The 16,815-nt window shown below is 50.3% G+C and overlaps 1 protein-coding gene across 1 annotated transcript in view; it reads left to right on the top strand.

Annotated features, from left to right (window-relative positions):
• The window catches only part of LOC134655452 (uncharacterized), a 39,233-nt gene extending 23,228 nt beyond the window's left edge, over positions 1-16,005 (top strand). Inside the window, exons 15-22 of the mRNA XM_063510917.1 lie at positions 1,617-1,788; positions 8,690-8,811; positions 9,560-9,759; positions 9,996-11,248; positions 12,660-12,934; positions 13,407-14,723; positions 15,208-15,341; positions 15,941-16,005. Coding sequence (XP_063366987.1) covers positions 1,617-1,788; positions 8,690-8,811; positions 9,560-9,759; positions 9,996-11,248; positions 12,660-12,934; positions 13,407-14,723; positions 15,208-15,341; positions 15,941-15,999 — 3,532 coding nt within the window. The 3' untranslated portion in view covers positions 16,000-16,005. The remainder of the gene's footprint in view (positions 1-1,616; positions 1,789-8,689; positions 8,812-9,559; positions 9,760-9,995; positions 11,249-12,659; positions 12,935-13,406; positions 14,724-15,207; positions 15,342-15,940) is intronic.
• Positions 16,006-16,815: the final 810 nt, after the last annotated feature.

The raw sequence follows: 16,815 nt of genomic DNA, 5'->3' as shown, positions 1-16,815 counted from the left end.
AGACAGACATGACGAATCTATAAGGGTTCCGTTTTTTGCCATTTGGCTACGGAACCCTAAAAAGAGCTTGTTCATTACACTACACTAGCTAGCGACGCTAGTTAGTGTCTTATATTCATTTCGGCAGTGATCATCGTTCGAATCGAACCGCATCTTCCGAACAGAGCTAGTAAGTATATCATGGCACCATCAAAACATCAAAAAGTTGGCATTGTTTTAACACTGTTGTCTAGTTCAATTTTCATGAATAAAAATCTTTAATTGTAATCTTTATGTTTTTTATCCCATAAAAATGGCATGTCTTTATAAGGTTCAATCATGTTTAGCAGTACTTCCTGTTCCCTAGTCTGTGGCTGCGTCATTTAGAACTGAAATACAATAAATAAAACATCCATACGTTCGAGTGCGTCGGTGGCATGCCGACAACTGACCTTGCACAGTAAGCGCTAAGCGCGCTAAAACCATTTACACTATGCGTTTTAGTGCGCTAGTTAGCGCTAGTGCGGCAGAGCACATGCGATCGCACTAGATTAGGTCACTAACTGGCTAGCTGCCTTTACACTATGCTAAATTAGTGCGCTAACTCAGCTAGCGCTCTGCAAATTGTATAATGTAATGCCCGCTTTATTTATGAACCATTGTGTACGAATTGTAAGATTCACGTTTACCGCAGGCCGTGCCGAAGCAAAGGTGATATGGGTTCTAGCAGAATTATTAGTGCTTCACCAGAAAGAGTGGAGCGTATTACTGAGCCACAACCCTTTTGTTTTGCTGCCACGCACACAGCAAACCTACCTTTTAATGATGCTTCTTGTTCTTTATTTTATTTTTAGTTTGATATTGTTATTGTTTCTATTTTTTTTGTCAATATGTATGTATTGTGGCAAGCGAATAAATGGTTTATCTATATATCTATCAAAGGGTGCCAATAGGACTTTGTCACGCCCAATCAGGTGCATTAGGGTTCGCCTACCACCGTGTGTAAAATATCTTCGGATTCTAGCAGTCGAACAGACGGGGTCGGCGGTCCTGCGTTGCTGTGCTGAATCGAACAATAACACTCGATCTCAAAACACCGCCACCGTCTGTCTGGTCGTGGTGACATATGTATAGTTTGTAGCTTTCTAATAGACCCCGAAGGCTAATCCTATTGTCTATTGTTCAGTAAAACCGCACGTGCTACTTACCTGCAAAAAAGGGTCCTAATTATTCTATTTGGCACCTGAGCGCGGGCTAGTCCAACGCTCAAAAAACCAGTGTAGGTGCGCTCTCCGTTAACGCGCCTTTGTTACGCATCTCGATGACACATTTTAGACTGGTTCTGTAGCGTTCGACTCGCCGGCACTCAGTAACCTAAGTACCGATTTTTTATGCAGGTGGTTGTGGCACGTGGCACGAGCGGTTTTTCTTAACAATAGACAATAGGATTAGCCTTAGGGGTCTATTAGAAAGCTACAAACTATAACTATCTCTCTTAGTTGCATCCGCCAATTCGGAGCCCATGGTCTACTTACCGACTTTTTCTCCTTCACTTCGCCTGGTTTTCTGAAAACGGCATCTTGGGACAGTAAGTTTCACATGAAATTGTGTCTTATTAACTAGCTCTTTAATTCCAGATTGTTCCTAATCTCGACCCGCGCCGGTTCCCTCGGTCTGAACATGACGGCCGCCAACCGCGTCATCATATTGGACACCTCTTGGAACCCAGCCCACGACATACAGAGCATCTTCCGAGTGTACCGCTTCGGGCAGAAGAAGGACTGCTACATTTACCGGCTGGTGGCGTTGGTGAGTTGAATATTTTAATGGGGCTCCTGTCAAAGGGGGGAGTCCTCTTGGTCTAAATATGTAGGCTGCTAACCGGGTCATATTGGACACATTGTGGAACCCGGCACATGACATACACAGCATCTTCCGAGTATTAAATATATTAAAAACGGGTCACTCACGTATTTTAAGTCGAAAAACGCTCGACATGTTTCACTTCGTACCGAGAAGTGTCATCAGGAGCTTGCGTTTACGGTGACGGACCGGCGCAGACTGCGGGCCGCAGCTCTCCGCGCCCGATGACTCGGCGCAGGCGCCGGTGGCGGCAGGGGGGGCGAGAAACTACCCTCATTTATGGCATTATTGTCAAACGATGCGTTGCACACAACACTCACTACGTCACTCGCTAATGGATCGTCCACACCGTCCACCGACGTAGTACCCAAAACAGTTTTCCAGCTTGTAGGCACTGACCAACCACAATCACGGTTAAAATTCGGATGACGACTAATTTCGATAGCCTCCCGTACTTTTCGCTGAATCACAAACTTTTCTTTCCTCCTGATGACACTTCTCGGTACGAAGTGAAACTTGTCGAGCGTTTTTCGACTTAAAATACGTGAGTGACGCGTTTTTAATATATTTAATATGTCTTTGTCTCACGGAAGTTTTGTTATCATCTTCCGAGTGTTATAAATGGCGGCCTTGCGCGTCATCATGCTAGAAACGTCGCTGAGCTGAGCCCATGGCAAAAATCTACATAGGTTTGGTATACCTTTATAAATAGTTTGAAACGATATTTCAACACTGAATAGATTTGATGATTTGTACGTGTTGTTAGTAACTATTAAAGCGGGACTTCCTCGCTTATTCATAAAACTTAGCAACCTCTTACAAACCTTAGTTAAATTTTTGTCTCTTAACAAAAATGACAAAATTAACTATATAGGGACAAACGAATATCAACGGTTTGCGAGTTTTGCCAGACTTATAAATCCTACTCTCAAATATCATATATTTAGTCAAGTATTCATAAGAATACTCGTCTAAATTGCATAAAAATAAGATAAAATAATTGTTAATTACCTTCGACATTCTGAACGCGTTCGTTTTCATGGTCCCGAAAAAAAACTGGCTAAAATTGATATCAACGTCTTTATAGCCGCGAGAGTTTTCCTAATCACCAGCACTTGTTTTTGTCTATCAACTCGAACGTACAACCAAGTAATCCAGAAATTTAGCGTGTAGTCTTACAAATCTTACAATTCTTATCGCACTTTGAGATAAGACGTTCTAAAAACCAAGAAAGAGGTTAATGTATATTATGTGTTCCGTTCCACGTCTGAGATCTTCATTGAGAGCGTAACGCCTCCGGTGACCGATAGATGCCGCTAGCGTCTATGTAGTCGCTCCGCCGCCTCGCCGTGACGTAGTTCCGCTTCCCTTTCCTGCAAACAGACGCCCGCCCCCCGCCACTCGCCGCCGCCATGTCATTGTTTTCGTCGACCGTCCTGGCCGATGGTCCGCAAATTTTTTTTTGCGAACATTTTTGCAGCATGGTGCTTTAAAAATTTCCGATCCAAAGTTTGTTCGATTAAATAGCGAGATATAGCCAGAGATCGCCACTACTAGTCTTTTGGCGGTCTCGGGATCGATCTTCCAACGGTGCTTTTCGATTCTACCCACTTTTTTTCTTGCTAAATTATCTTTTACATGCCATGCTGCTAAAATCGTTACTGTTAACTCGCATTTTCGAGAGTGAAGTAGGAAGTGCGTCAACAAGTGGTTTCAAGTGTCGTTTGTTACAACGCGTGGTAACGTAAGTCGCTCCGCATCGGAGAGGAACGTGCGTCATCGTGCCTGCCGCGAGGAGCGGTGCCGGCCCGGCGCGGTGGGGTGCCGGGGCCGCGCTGCAATAGGATAGGTTTGGATTGTCTCAAACCATCTGGTAAGGCAGTTTAATGATATTCTAGCTGTATTTGGCGTTCGGAAGCGCATTGTGAATGCCTACTTGGACGCTAAAGCCCCGGTTCTCGTCCGATTACCGCAGGTGTCGGCCGAGGTCGGTGCTCGTGCTCGGAGCCCGGGAGTATTACCTCGTGTTGTTAGTTTCCGACGCGACAGTTCGTGTCGTTCGCCGCGTCGGCGCCGTCGACTTTCTCTTGTCGTCCGAGGTGACTCCGAGACGCCGCGACGCTGCGGGCCGGCACCCGAAGTGTCGCGGCGCAGGCGCTTCCGGTCCGCGGGACTCCGAGAGACGTCACACGCCCGCTCCTGTTGCTACGGTCGCGGCGCGGGTGGATCGCGGACCTCTCGGTTCCGTCCTGGCGCCAAGGTGAAGGCGGACCGGACCACGGGGAGCACGCTACTGGATCTCGACTGCTCAAAGTGGAAGGAAGGTAAGTTACGTGGAAGCCACTCTGTGGAAACACTACGAGTACAGCGGCGGGGCCGTTCGCCGCGCCGGTTGCCGTCTATCAAGGCGTCGGGCAACAGTGTCGCCGTGATGTTGCGTGCAACTACGCCACCATCACGCGCACGCCTCCCCCCCTGTGCCGGCGAAAGACGCTACGGTGGCGTGAGCCGGCAACGTCCATCACGCGCATCGGCGCGATGGCGCGTCACGCACCGGCGCCTCCCGAGCTGGCGGTGGCTGTAGCCACGATTGGCGCCGCCCACCTCACGCTCTGGTGCCACCCGAGCTGGCCGCCACGATGGCGCCTCTCGCCTCACGCACCGGCGCCTCCCGAGCTGGCCGCCACGATGGCACCTCTCGCATCACGCGCCGGCGCCTCCCGAGCTGGCGGTGACTGCCGCCACGATGGCGCTTCTCGCGTCACGCGCCGGCGCCTCCCAAGCTGTCGGTGGCTGCCGCCACGATGGCGCCTCTCGCGTCGCACGCCGGCGCCACCCGAGCTGGCGGTGGCTGCCGCCACGATGGCGCCTCTCGCGTCACGCGCCGGCGCCTCCCAAGCTGTCGGTGGCTGCCGCCACGATGGCGCCTCTCGCGTCGCGCGCCGGCGCCACCCGAGCTGTTGGTGGCTGCCGCCACGATGGCGCTTCTCGCGCCACGCGCCGGCGCCTCCCGAGCTGTTGGTGGCTGCCGCCACGATGGCGCCTCTCGCGTCACGTGCCGGCGCCTCTGCCGCCACGATGGCGCTTCTCGCGTCACGCGCCGGCGCCTCCCGAGCTGTTGGTGGCTGCCGCCACGATGGCGCCATCCGAGCTGGCGGTGGCTGCCGCCACGATGGCGCCTCTCGCGTCACGCGCCGACGCCACCCGAGCTGTCGGTGGCTGCCGCCACGATGGCGCCTCGCGTCACGCACCGGCGCCTCCCGAGCTGGTGGTGGCTGCCGCCACGATGGCGCCTCTCGCGTCACGCGCCGGCACCACCCGAGCTGTCGGTGGCTGCCGCCACGATGGCGCCTCGCGTCACGCACCGGCGCCTCCCGAGCTGTTGGTGGCTGCCGCCACGATGGCGCCTCTCGCGTCACGCGCCGGCGCCTCCCGAGCTGGCGATGGCTGCCGCCACGATGGCGCCTCTCGCGTCACGCGCCGGCGCCTCCCGAGCTGGCGATGGCTGCCGCCACGATGGCGCCTCTCGCGTCACGCGCCGGCGCCTCCCGAGCTGGCGATGGCTGCCGCCACGATGGCGCCTCTCGCGTCACGCGCCGGCGCCTCCCGAGCTGGCGATGGCTGCCGCCACGATGGCGCCTCTCGCGTCACGCGCCGGCGCCTCCCGAGCTGGCGGTGGCTGCCGCCACGATGGCGCCTCTCGCGTCACGCGCCGGTGCCTCCCGAGCTGGCGATGGCTGCCGCCACGATGGCGCCTCTCGCGTCACGCGCCGGCGCCTCCCGAGCTGGCGATGGCTGCCGCCACGATGGCGCCTCTCGCGTCACGCGCCGGCGCCTCCCGAGCTGGCGGTGGCTGCCGCCACGATGGCGCCGCCCACCTCACGCACCGGCACCTTCCGAGCGGCGGCGGTTGCCATGATAGCGCCGGCAATTACGTCGATGCTGCAAGTACGACGCTGTCGTCCTTTGCAATGGCACCCATGTTCTGTTCGTAAGAAAACTTACCTGTTGCCTTTCCCAATGATATCGCTAGCGGCCGCGTCGATCCAGCCCGCCAAGCCGACGCCGGCCGGGCGCCACGCCGCCGCCGTCCGGCGCCACGTGTACCACGGTACCAGTTTTCCCTGTCCACATGGCCCCATTGAGGTACGCAGGCGCTTATAGCTATGGTGCAACAGCACGAGCAGACCGCTAAACTCTTGCTTTCGGTTAAGGATTCCTCCGTCGCCAAGGCGACGGCAGACAAGCTCCCGTGTGCTCCGCTCAAAACCGAGGTTGAAGGCATTGAAAAGGTTTGCAGTGTTCACATAATGATCTCTCTGCTTGCCCGCGCTCTCCAGTTTAAGTTCCGTCTTACAAAGACGAACTCGTTCGCCAAGCCCCTAATAAACAAAATGGGACAAATAAACCCACTGCGCCTGAACGAGCTTGTGTTTCCGGTGCCAAGAGAAAGGGGCCAGGAGGACTCCAGCAGTTTCCATCTGTCTGTCTTCGACTTTATCGAAACAGTTTTGTTAAGCAAAGCGCCAAAATCGATTTTAGACTTGATTTCATCAGTGCGATTTCCTTAAAAGCATGCTACCATGCTCCTATACAAGTTTGACTGAAGGTTTTTCGTTTTCTCAACATACAGACCTGCCTTGCTGCCGAGTTTCTCACAGAAACTATACTCGATGCCTCCTGTTCAGTCTCAAATTCGCAAACGTTAGTTTATGGAGATTGCACCGTCGTAGTCCTCACCTTATACCTGTAGTCCGTTAATTGCGGCTTTATATAATATAGATAATGGTAGACAATGTACGAAGTGAGGCCCTTCAAGTGGAGAGTAATTGTTAACGGGCCGCACCTGCAGCGCTGACGACAGGAGTGTACTACAAACATACAACCGTTACTACGGTTGTCGAAAAAACTGCTGATGCCAGCAGATCGTCTATAGTTCGCGCTGGTTCCTTGCTTCTTACCAGGTCGGTATAAACCCCAAAGGCGACGGTTTATCAAAAAGTCACTGCGTCCCCCGAGTGGCAGCTGCGCCCAGAAGCCGCCGAGACTATCTTCGCCTGATAGGCACACCTTGTTGGTCGGCCTCTCCGCTTTCGAGAGCCCTCGCACTGTACCACGGTATGTCTTAACCGACTCTTTGAAGTGCTACCACGACGCGTTTGGCAGCTGCCGGTGATACGACTTGGCATGGATATCTCCACCTCCCAGGCTAGTCTGTTTACTGTGACGGCGTGATGAGGAGAGCTTTCTCGCGGCTGTGGTAAGCTTGCAATTTACTGGCGGTCCTAGTGAACACAACGTCAGACCACCATCCCTTACAAGTCAACGACCTTAAGAATCGAGGCGTATCTCCTGTCAGATAGGACGCTCCAACACCGAGCCGGCGATAACCGGGTATTTCCGGTTCCGGTACTGGTTGTCTAGAAAACCAGTACCGGGGAGCACTCCCTAGATCGTCCCCTTGTCGAGGTCGCTGTACGCCCACAATGTAGAAATGATCTTCATGGTGCATCAAAAATGAGATCGACTGCCAGGTACCTCTAATACCCAGTGAAGTAGCGAGCTATCTCAGACATCTATTTCTATTCTCCATGTTAGCTTTCAGAATGATACTTGTTCAGAAGCCGGTAACAAGTGCTGTATGTGAACCACTATCGGACACTATGCCTTCTTCCATCGTCATTAATAGCGAGACCAGCGCCTCCCAAACCACCAGCTTGGGACGCGAGAAATCTTATTCAAATTACTTGCCCTAACTTGAATAATCCTACAACGTACCTATATAGAAGAGCTGCCGCACCTTTACTGTTAGCATCAGGCCGCAGGGTCAATGACCTTACCCTACTACACTGTAGCCCAGGCAATTACACAGATAACTTTGACGCTATTATTTTGTGTCCGAAATTCGGTTCTAAACCAGATAACGTGTCTCACCGACTGGACTCTCTTAGAAGCTTCGGAATAAAGTATAGACCCAGTAGGTAGTCTGGGTACGTCAACTTGTGAGAATTACACAAAATGTTAGGGGACACTGCGCTTATTTCCTTCAGACACAGTAGTCTCATCCAATCCGGCCTCGCCTACGATTGCTTTCGATCCATGATGTACTTAATCACTAAATTAGCTGGAAAACTATCCAATTACTTAGCGATATTTTGGCTTAAGTTAATTGGGAACATGACTTTCTTTAGACGATCCTATCGCCGAGATTCTGCGGATCGGATGCGATTTCGAATGAGAAATCTCTCAAACCAGTTTAACGTCAGATTCGAACCTGGGATTACAGTTTAAATTCTCAATTTCCTGTAATGCATCATTATAACGAGTTATTGTGATTTCATGGGTTGCAATAAGGCGTATATATATTTATTCTTTCTCTGAGTTATATGACAGTGGGTGTAGCCCTAACGCTTGCGCGCCCGCTGACTCGCCACCAGGAGATAATAAACAGGTCTCAATGAAGATCTCAGACGTGGAACGGAACACATAATATAAAAATTTTACCTTCCAATAAAATTATTATTATGTTTCCTTCCACGTCTGAGATCTGAGTAATGCCTTCCTGGCAGGCTACTAGGCTACTTTTATACCGACGGTACTTCTCCTCAACAATGACATGGCGGCGGCGAGTGGCGGGGGGCGGGCGTCTGTTTGCAGGAAAGGGAAGCGGAACTACGTCACGGCGAGGCGGCGGAGCGACTACATAGACGCTAGCGGCATCTATCGGTCACCGGAGGCGTTACGCTCTCAATGAAGATCTCAGACGTGGAAGGAAACATAATAATAATTTTATTGGAAGGTAAAATTTTTATATTAGTATCGGGGACTTAAGCCACGTTTTCCGCAGGGCACTATGGAGCAGAAGATCTACGAGCGAGCCGTGACGAAACAGGCGGTGTCGTGTCGCGTCGTGGACGAGCAACAGATCGACCGACACTACAACATGGCCGAGCTCACTGAGCTATACAGGTAAATGTTTCAGACAATCCTAAGCAATCCACAACAGTATCCGAAATGCATTACTGTACTGTACCAGTGAATATGGATATTCGGGTAATTGGACGTACAGTGATTGGACGTACAGCGACTTGACATTCGGGGAATTGGACGTAAAGGGATTGGACATTCGAGGCCACAATCTCCACTTGCACTGGCTACTACCACAATGCTGACGATCTTCTTTTATTAGCTTCTTGTCTCTCTGTCCAGCACATTGGACTTTTCCCCTCTTAGACTTCTCAATTTTGGAAAGATCGATAATAATTTTCTGAGGAGGCACTCGGAGTTGGTAACTCGCCGAGTCGCTGACCTCGACTGTCGTCACGTGACCCGGTTGGATACCGTTGGGTATGGGTGTCGTCTCCACCAGTATAAAGCACTTAAAAATGTCTTTAGATTTTAGTATTATGCGTCCAACCGTTGTGAGTTGCGACAAGTCTGAACATAGACTAGGAATCCTCTAGACTGAGTTTAGAGCAATTATTTCATGAAACCGATGCTGCCAAAAATACGGGGGTGCGGGGGGACGAGGTGAGCGAATCCCGTGCCGTGATTGGTCCGTTCAAAGACACGGACCAATCACGGCAAGGGATTGACTCGAAGAGTAAAACTACCGTATGAGTGGCAGAGGGGGTAGCGTTACTATGCTCAGTCTAGAGGATGTCTTGTCTGTGAGTCTGAATGAATCGTACATGTTTGATGGGATATGTTGTATCAGGTTCGACGAGACGGGCACCAGCGTGGCGGGCGGCGTGGCGGTGGGCGTGCAGGACGTGGTCTTGCTGCGCGTGGCGCGCGACGCGGCGCTGCACGCCGTGCACGAGCACGACTCGCTGCTGCGCGGCTCCGAGGCCGCGCTCTCCGAGCACGAGCGCGCCGCCGCCTGGCACCAGTTCCAGCAGGAGACGCAGCACAACCGTCAGTATACCGGCAGACACGGCTTGACACGCCACACCATCTGATTGACTTTTAACTGAAATCTATCCTCCACTATTGCGGTTTTTGTACTTTGTTTGTTCTACTACTATCCCTACTTGCGGGGTCACCAATAATGTCATGTTTTATATTATATTTATTAAAAATACTTTTTATCTTTTTTAGGGGATTGTAGATAAGAATTTCTCATAATTTTTATTTGTATTGTTTTCTCGCAGAGATGCCGCAGGATAAAGTACCCAAAAAAGAGAAAAAAGGAACTAAACGAAACTTACCCCTGGTTCCGGTTCCGGATGTTAAGCCGACGACGCTGCCCGAGGTCAAACCGGAACCACACCCACAAATCGACGCGGACTACACGCCTACTGAGCCTAAATCGAAGCGAGGGCGGAAGAAGATCATCAACTGTCGCATTCCGATACAAACCGCGTCTCAGCCGTCCACCAGCAGCCAGCCAGACTACTACGTGGACAGGAGGCAGGAAACCGACATCGTGGCGCAGATCTCACAGATTCTAGTCAGTCACGATTTCAACAACAGGAGAACGTCGCGGGATCTGTCCAAACTTATATCGACCGTCCAGCAGGTCGTCGCGAGCGGGGATCTGAGCAAACTACCGCCCGGGGACGACGCGGCCGCGGCCATCGCGCAAATACTGCTGCGGAAGAGCTCTCCCGTCGCTCCGCCTATGCCGGCCCTCACCGACATACGGACCCCTCCGGCCCTCATCGACATAAGGACCCCTCCGGCCCTCATCGACATACGGACCCCTCCGGCCCTCACCGACATACGGACCCCTCCGGCCCTCACCGATATACAACAAACGATACCTAGCAATCCACCACACGAACAAGAAGACGCGGAAACCATCACCGGCGATCTGACCTCCAAACCGGACAACGTAAAAAGAAAAAGGCGAGCGGCCGTGTCCGCGCAGAAGAAGTTCGACGCCATAGCGGACGACGTCGTTATAGATTTGAACGACGACGACTGGCGCAACGACGACGAATTCATCGTCGCGCCGACTCGAAACCCGGAGCCCGAGAAGACGGAAAGAAAAGAAAATAAATACAAACCGGGTCCGAAGAGCAAAAAGAAGCCGGCCGAAACTACACCGGTCAAAAAGGAGATGCCTCAGCAGCCAGCACAGACCATTCAACAATCAATAAATGTAGAAGACAGTATTCTGCTGAGCGACGATGAAATCGTGCCTGAAGTTCGGCCCGTGGCAGTCAAACAGGAACCTGCAGCAAAGAAAGGCGATGAGGAGAAGTACCCGCTCCACCCGTCGCTGCTCACGAACCAGAACTTCATAAAGATAGTGGCGCACACGTACTTGGGCGGGAACCCGATGCTGGACGAGGACGCGGCCACGCTGGCGGCGCGGTACAGCACCAGCAAGGCGCTGCGCGAGGCCGAGGCCACCGGGAAGCCCATCGACACCGGGCCCATCTACGACATCGCTGTGAAGGTAAACACCATGGTCTAGTAAAACATGGTCTTCTCTTCCCAGAGCGTCACTTGCCTACGTCACAATAACATTGCCACTTTATTTCTACATAACATGTTACATGGGTACATTATATTTATGGTTAATAAGTTAAAATATTTCTTTATAATTTTATAATTTTCATTTATATGTATTTTATCTTAAATTTTACAATAACACGTCATTTTTAATTATTCGTTAGCGATATCTTCCGATTCACGAAAGAAATTTCAGACGTTCGGGTAATTCTGTTTACACTACTGGCAACACAGGATAGCGCTGTCACATTTGACAATCCGCCATGTTGTCCCTGACCGTCATCCTTGTCGAACGCGTATTAATTGTTATTTCCTTCTCGCTCAGTGTCAGCAGTCGCAGTGTTTTCCAAACTTTTCACGTCGTAAGCTTGGTAATTAATGTTTTGTTACGAAAATGGTTGGCTGTTCTATTCGGAACTGTAAGAGTAGGAGTGAAAAGGGCAGTATAGATTTGTTTTATTTTACTATGTTTCTACATGAATAACTTAAAATTAATGCCGTTAAAATAATTTTCACCGTTGGTTAAAATTCTCCCACATTTTAAAGTTTGAGAATCTGTAAACAGCATGATGACGTAGGCAAGTGACAGTTAGGTCATTCGCGAATCTCGGAAGAGAGTACCAGGCGGAGTATATTATTATACCATGGTAAACACTAACATTACTATGTGGCCAAAGTTTTCATGCTATAATTATAGAACTAGTAAATCATAGCTTTTAGTATATATTTTGTAACATCTCTTTTAAAAAATCAAGACCATAGTGATAACTTAAAACTGTTCTCACGAAAGAAAAAAAGAAAAAAAAGAAAAAATTCTGAGAAAGTTACTTTACGAGTAACTTATGGTGCCTATTCAGTTCGTCGTATTTGCGCAAGTATGGCTCTACATTTATTTTTGTGCACTAAAGATATAAGCTTAATAAGCTTTGGTTTCCTCCGAAAGCGGTACCGTCATATAGCGGCCGTCTCCATACAAATACTACGACATCCATATTTAACTGTATTATTTCGTATGGAGACGGCCGCTATATTACGGCACCGCTATCCTAGGAAAACCGATCTTAAAGAAATAAATGTAACGTGTCTATTATATAATTACATATATTAAATACTGTAGGGTCCAGAGCTGTAGCTGTTCCAATATTATCTCGTACCTAAAGCTTTGGTTTCCTCCAAAAGCCGCTATATGACGGCACCGCTATCCTAGGAAAACCGATCTTAAGGGTGGTATTCTATCTAATGTCATGGCGTCTGACTCTCTTAAGCAAAATGTAAGACAAAACACACATTGGACTAAGAAATTGGACATGTTACCACCCTAAAGAGCATTTCAGTAACATGAACCTTCTCACCAGGTCCTAGGCATCGACATCCTCAAAAAGCTCCACACCAACGGCCCCACCGCCGACGCCAACACCAACAAGCAGAACCAGAAAGCGCTCTCAGACACCGAGACACTGCTCAGCAACGCCACGGCCGCGCCCGAGCCCAAGCGACGCCTAATCAAGCCGAAGGTCACCTCGGAGCTGATGCCTAAGGAGAGGAAGCCGGTGATAGCTAACTTGGGGCGCGTGAAGTTGACGCCCGTCACGCCGGTCATCGCGGCGCCCGTCGTCGTGCCCGTGGGGCTGTGAGTACTGTTTAGTTGTTTGTTCAAGAATTGAAATAAAGTAGAGTGTAAGCCTTTGTGTAGGAAATTGAAATCAAGTGTTCTGATTGGTAATACATAAATGCAATCGCATAGGAGGGACAAATATAATTTTGGTTTGACCACACGTATAGTAATGATTATTTTTTTCTGCAACACTTTTGGAGCGTTACAATTTTCCTGGGGATCCTCGGAAACCTAATTTTGTTTAATTAAAAATTTGGATTCTAGTTTTTTCAGAAGCATCGAAAGATTAGCGCTCGGAAGCGATAGTTTCGGGGTAACCGGATAAATGGGTTCAAAATTGCCAAAAGCTTAAAACAGAGGTACAGAGCTCATAATATTAGGGGACAGGTGGTCCGTCCGGGCCAACCGTAGGATATACTACATCTGTAGTATATTCAAAGTAATAATAGGAACCATAACAATCCCATTGTACGTATTTATTATTCAGAATAAAAAACACCAACAACGGCGCCGGGGTGGAGGAGTGCATCCTGCCCGACGACGACGACGTGCACGTGGTGGCCGACCCCCCTCCCCCTCCCCCCGCCCCCGCCGCGCCGCGCCGGCCCCGCGCCGCCCCCGTGCTGCTCAATAACATCGGCGACCCGGGCCCGAGGCTCATGCAGGACGAGCGCCTGCTCACGCACATCAGAGTGCCCATCGCGCCGGCGCCCGCCCCGACCGTCATCAAGGTCGCCGCCCCGCCCGCCCCGCCGCCGCCGGGCGGCACCATCTGCCTCGACAGCGACGACGAGGACGCCGCGCCCGCGCCCGTGCCCGTCACGCTCACGGCCGCCACGGGCGCGCGCCTCGAGCTGCAGATGCCGCGCGAGACCCCGCTGCGGCCGGCGCCCGGGGCGGACGCCCCCGCCCCCGCCGCCCCGCCCGCGCCGCGCCGCGCGCCCCGGCTCGCCCCGAAGCCCGCGCCCGGCACCGTCTGCCGGCCGGGCGACATCATCCGCATCGGCAAGACCGGGGTGGTCGAGGTGCTGAGCAAGGTGGACTCCGTGCCCGTCTCGGTCGGCCGGCCCGCCCGCCCCGCCCCCGGTAAACCCGCCGGCGACCCGGCCGCGCCCGCCGCGGGACCCAAATCTACGAAGATCGGTCCTAATTCGGCATCGCATAAGGCCGCTCCCGCACCGACGGATCCGAAACCGACGGACCGAGTCCCGCCTAAACCGGCGGCGAAACCGGCTCCCAAGCCGGCCGAGAGGGTCGCCCCGAAACCGCCGGAGAGGCCCGTCCGCCTGGACAGCGGCAGCAGCTCCAGCTCGCGCTCCGCCAGCCCCGTCGACGCGGACCCGCTGTCCATCCTCAGGGACGTGGTGCAGATCCCGGCCGACCGCTACCAGAGCATCCTCGGCGGCCCGGCCCCCGCCGCCCCCTCCCCACCCGCCCCCAAAGCGACCCCCCCCGCCCCGCCTTCCAAAGTAAACGCGGCTAAGAAACCTCCCGAGAAACAACCCACTATACTCCAGAAATTAAGTGCGCTAAAAGAACTAAAGGCGAAGGAGATACAGAAAAAACCGGCCGAGAAACCGAAAAAGACCGTAACCACAACTAAGAGCTCCAGCGCAGTGTTCGACTCCGTCGATTTAACGGACGTCGTGGCCGCGCCTGCGTCGCAGAGCAAACCCGATAAAGTCGGTAGCAAGTCGGTGACGATAAAACCGAGCAAGAAGATTGAAACAGTGGTCGGGACGTCCAAGAACATCATATTGACTACTAAGAACAAGATTACCGTGGGACAAGCGCCGTCTAGCTCGTAAGTACCTCTTTCATTTTACTTGTGCCTTTTATTAAGAAAGATAAATTTAACCTTGAAACATCTATTATCCGGCTTTAGTTGTGTGGTTTTTTATGAACATCTACAAAGGGTTAATTTACTGACATGGTGCCATAAACATAAGCAAAAATGTAGAACCAAACGCATCAAACTATTTAGCAGTTTGTTTGACACGCTACAATTAAGCTCAGAAGAGTTTTAGGGGCTCATTGCCCCTAAACCTTTATTTACGCGATTTGGGGGGTTAGTTCATTGTAAAAGTTGCTCAGTATGTAGAATAATATTAATGACTAATTTGTAGAATTCACCTCGCAAAATATGGTTATGGATTGAAAAAACAACCTGTACCACAACCATCTTATTTTTATATACCAAATACTAACCTTGCTTAGCTCGAAAATGCACGGATTTGTTGTTCAACCTGTACTTATACCTGTTTAGTAATACAATATGTAACTTCCAGCAGCAAGAGCTCGGTGCGCGTGACCAACATGGAGACGCTGGCCCCGGCCCCGGCCCCGCCGAAGGGCCGCATCGACAAGAAGCGGCCCGCCATCAAACAGGAGCCAGGGGCGCCCAAGAGGAAGAAGACTGAACGTGAGTACTCATAATTAACTTTTAGGCCTCAATTTACAGGCTCCAATCTTTATGCCGAGATATTGATATGACAACATTGACAATATCGTAGGATAACTATCGTGAATAGGTATCGTACAAGCAAAGAGAATTTGAAGTAGAAGCGGATTGTCAAAGTAAATTATTTAGCCACAGTAAATTTACTGCCATCTTTCGACAGAAGTTTAAAACTGTTAGACCGCCATTTGACTTTGATCTTTATACTTTCACTGATATGTGTTAATTTGTTAAATATTGAAATTATACGCCATCTACTCGACAGTAGGCCAAAGGTATGGTGCAATCTTTTCGAGCGATGGCGCCTTAACCTTTTGGACGCCAATGACCGATATATACGCACCGCAGGTCCAACGCCAAAGACGTATTAATCGGTCATAGACCACAGAGCAACATAAACCTAGGTGCATATGCATAAAGTTCAATTTCAGTTTTGACACTTCGGTGACGTGGCGTCTGAGAGACAGCTTTTGCGTTTGACACGGCGTCGAAAAGGTTAACCTTATTGGCATCGTATTGATATTTTATTCTTCTACGAATTAAAATGTGATTATTTTTTTCAGCCATGACACTCAAGGATTTCGACATCGATGACATTGACGACATCATCGAGTTGGAATAGACACTGCGAGTACTTATCTGGAAATACAAAAAGAACACACCTTGACTCTTTGACACTATACGAGAGCACTAAATACATAGGCCCAAAGAGGGGGCTATCGCGATTTAGTACGTTTTAACTAGGCAGTATTTACATTTGTCGATAAATGAACCCACGATCACGATCCTGCGGTGGCAGCATGGTTGCATTATTATCGCCTGTCACTATGCCGACAGGCGATAAAAATGTGGCCGTGCTACCGCCGCTGATCTGTTTACTCATAAAATGCTGCCCCGATTACTGCTAGCGTGTTCAACGCGACTATTAAATGATTCTCGCTTAGAGTGATTGCAACCAGACGATGTACTTTAGTTTGAAAGCTATTTTGATTGTATGATTTACGTAATCTCTTGATATTTGATTTAATTTGGTGCTTTGATTCGTAACACACACATCTGATCTGAATATAGGAATTTTAAAACCGTCAAAGTTTTAGATTGACATCGTTTCATAATATGACTACTGAATTATTTTACAGAACGTTTATCGACAATTGTCCTAAAGTTTTGGCGGTAGAGTCTGTGCGGAAAGAGAAGAGTCGTGGAATGTAAGGAACCCCATATGTTCTACGACTCTTTTCTTTCCGCACAGACTCTGTCGGGCAACTATTGACGATTTGCTAGGTTCTCCATATAAAAGTGTTTCGAATATTATGATAGTAATAAGTATAAGCATGATTTTATAAAAGATTAAGTACACAGTCAGTGTTTTAAATCCTAATAAGCTACGGAATGTTATTTTATTTTGATTATGTTACTATTTAGTTGCATAGGTATC

The sequence above is a fragment of the Cydia amplana genome, chromosome 16 (assembly GCF_948474715.1).
Source record: "Cydia amplana chromosome 16, ilCydAmpl1.1, whole genome shotgun sequence".
Lineage (NCBI taxonomy): Eukaryota > Metazoa > Arthropoda > Insecta > Lepidoptera > Tortricidae > Cydia > Cydia amplana.
This window is presented reverse-complemented; position numbering and strand designations above follow the sequence as displayed.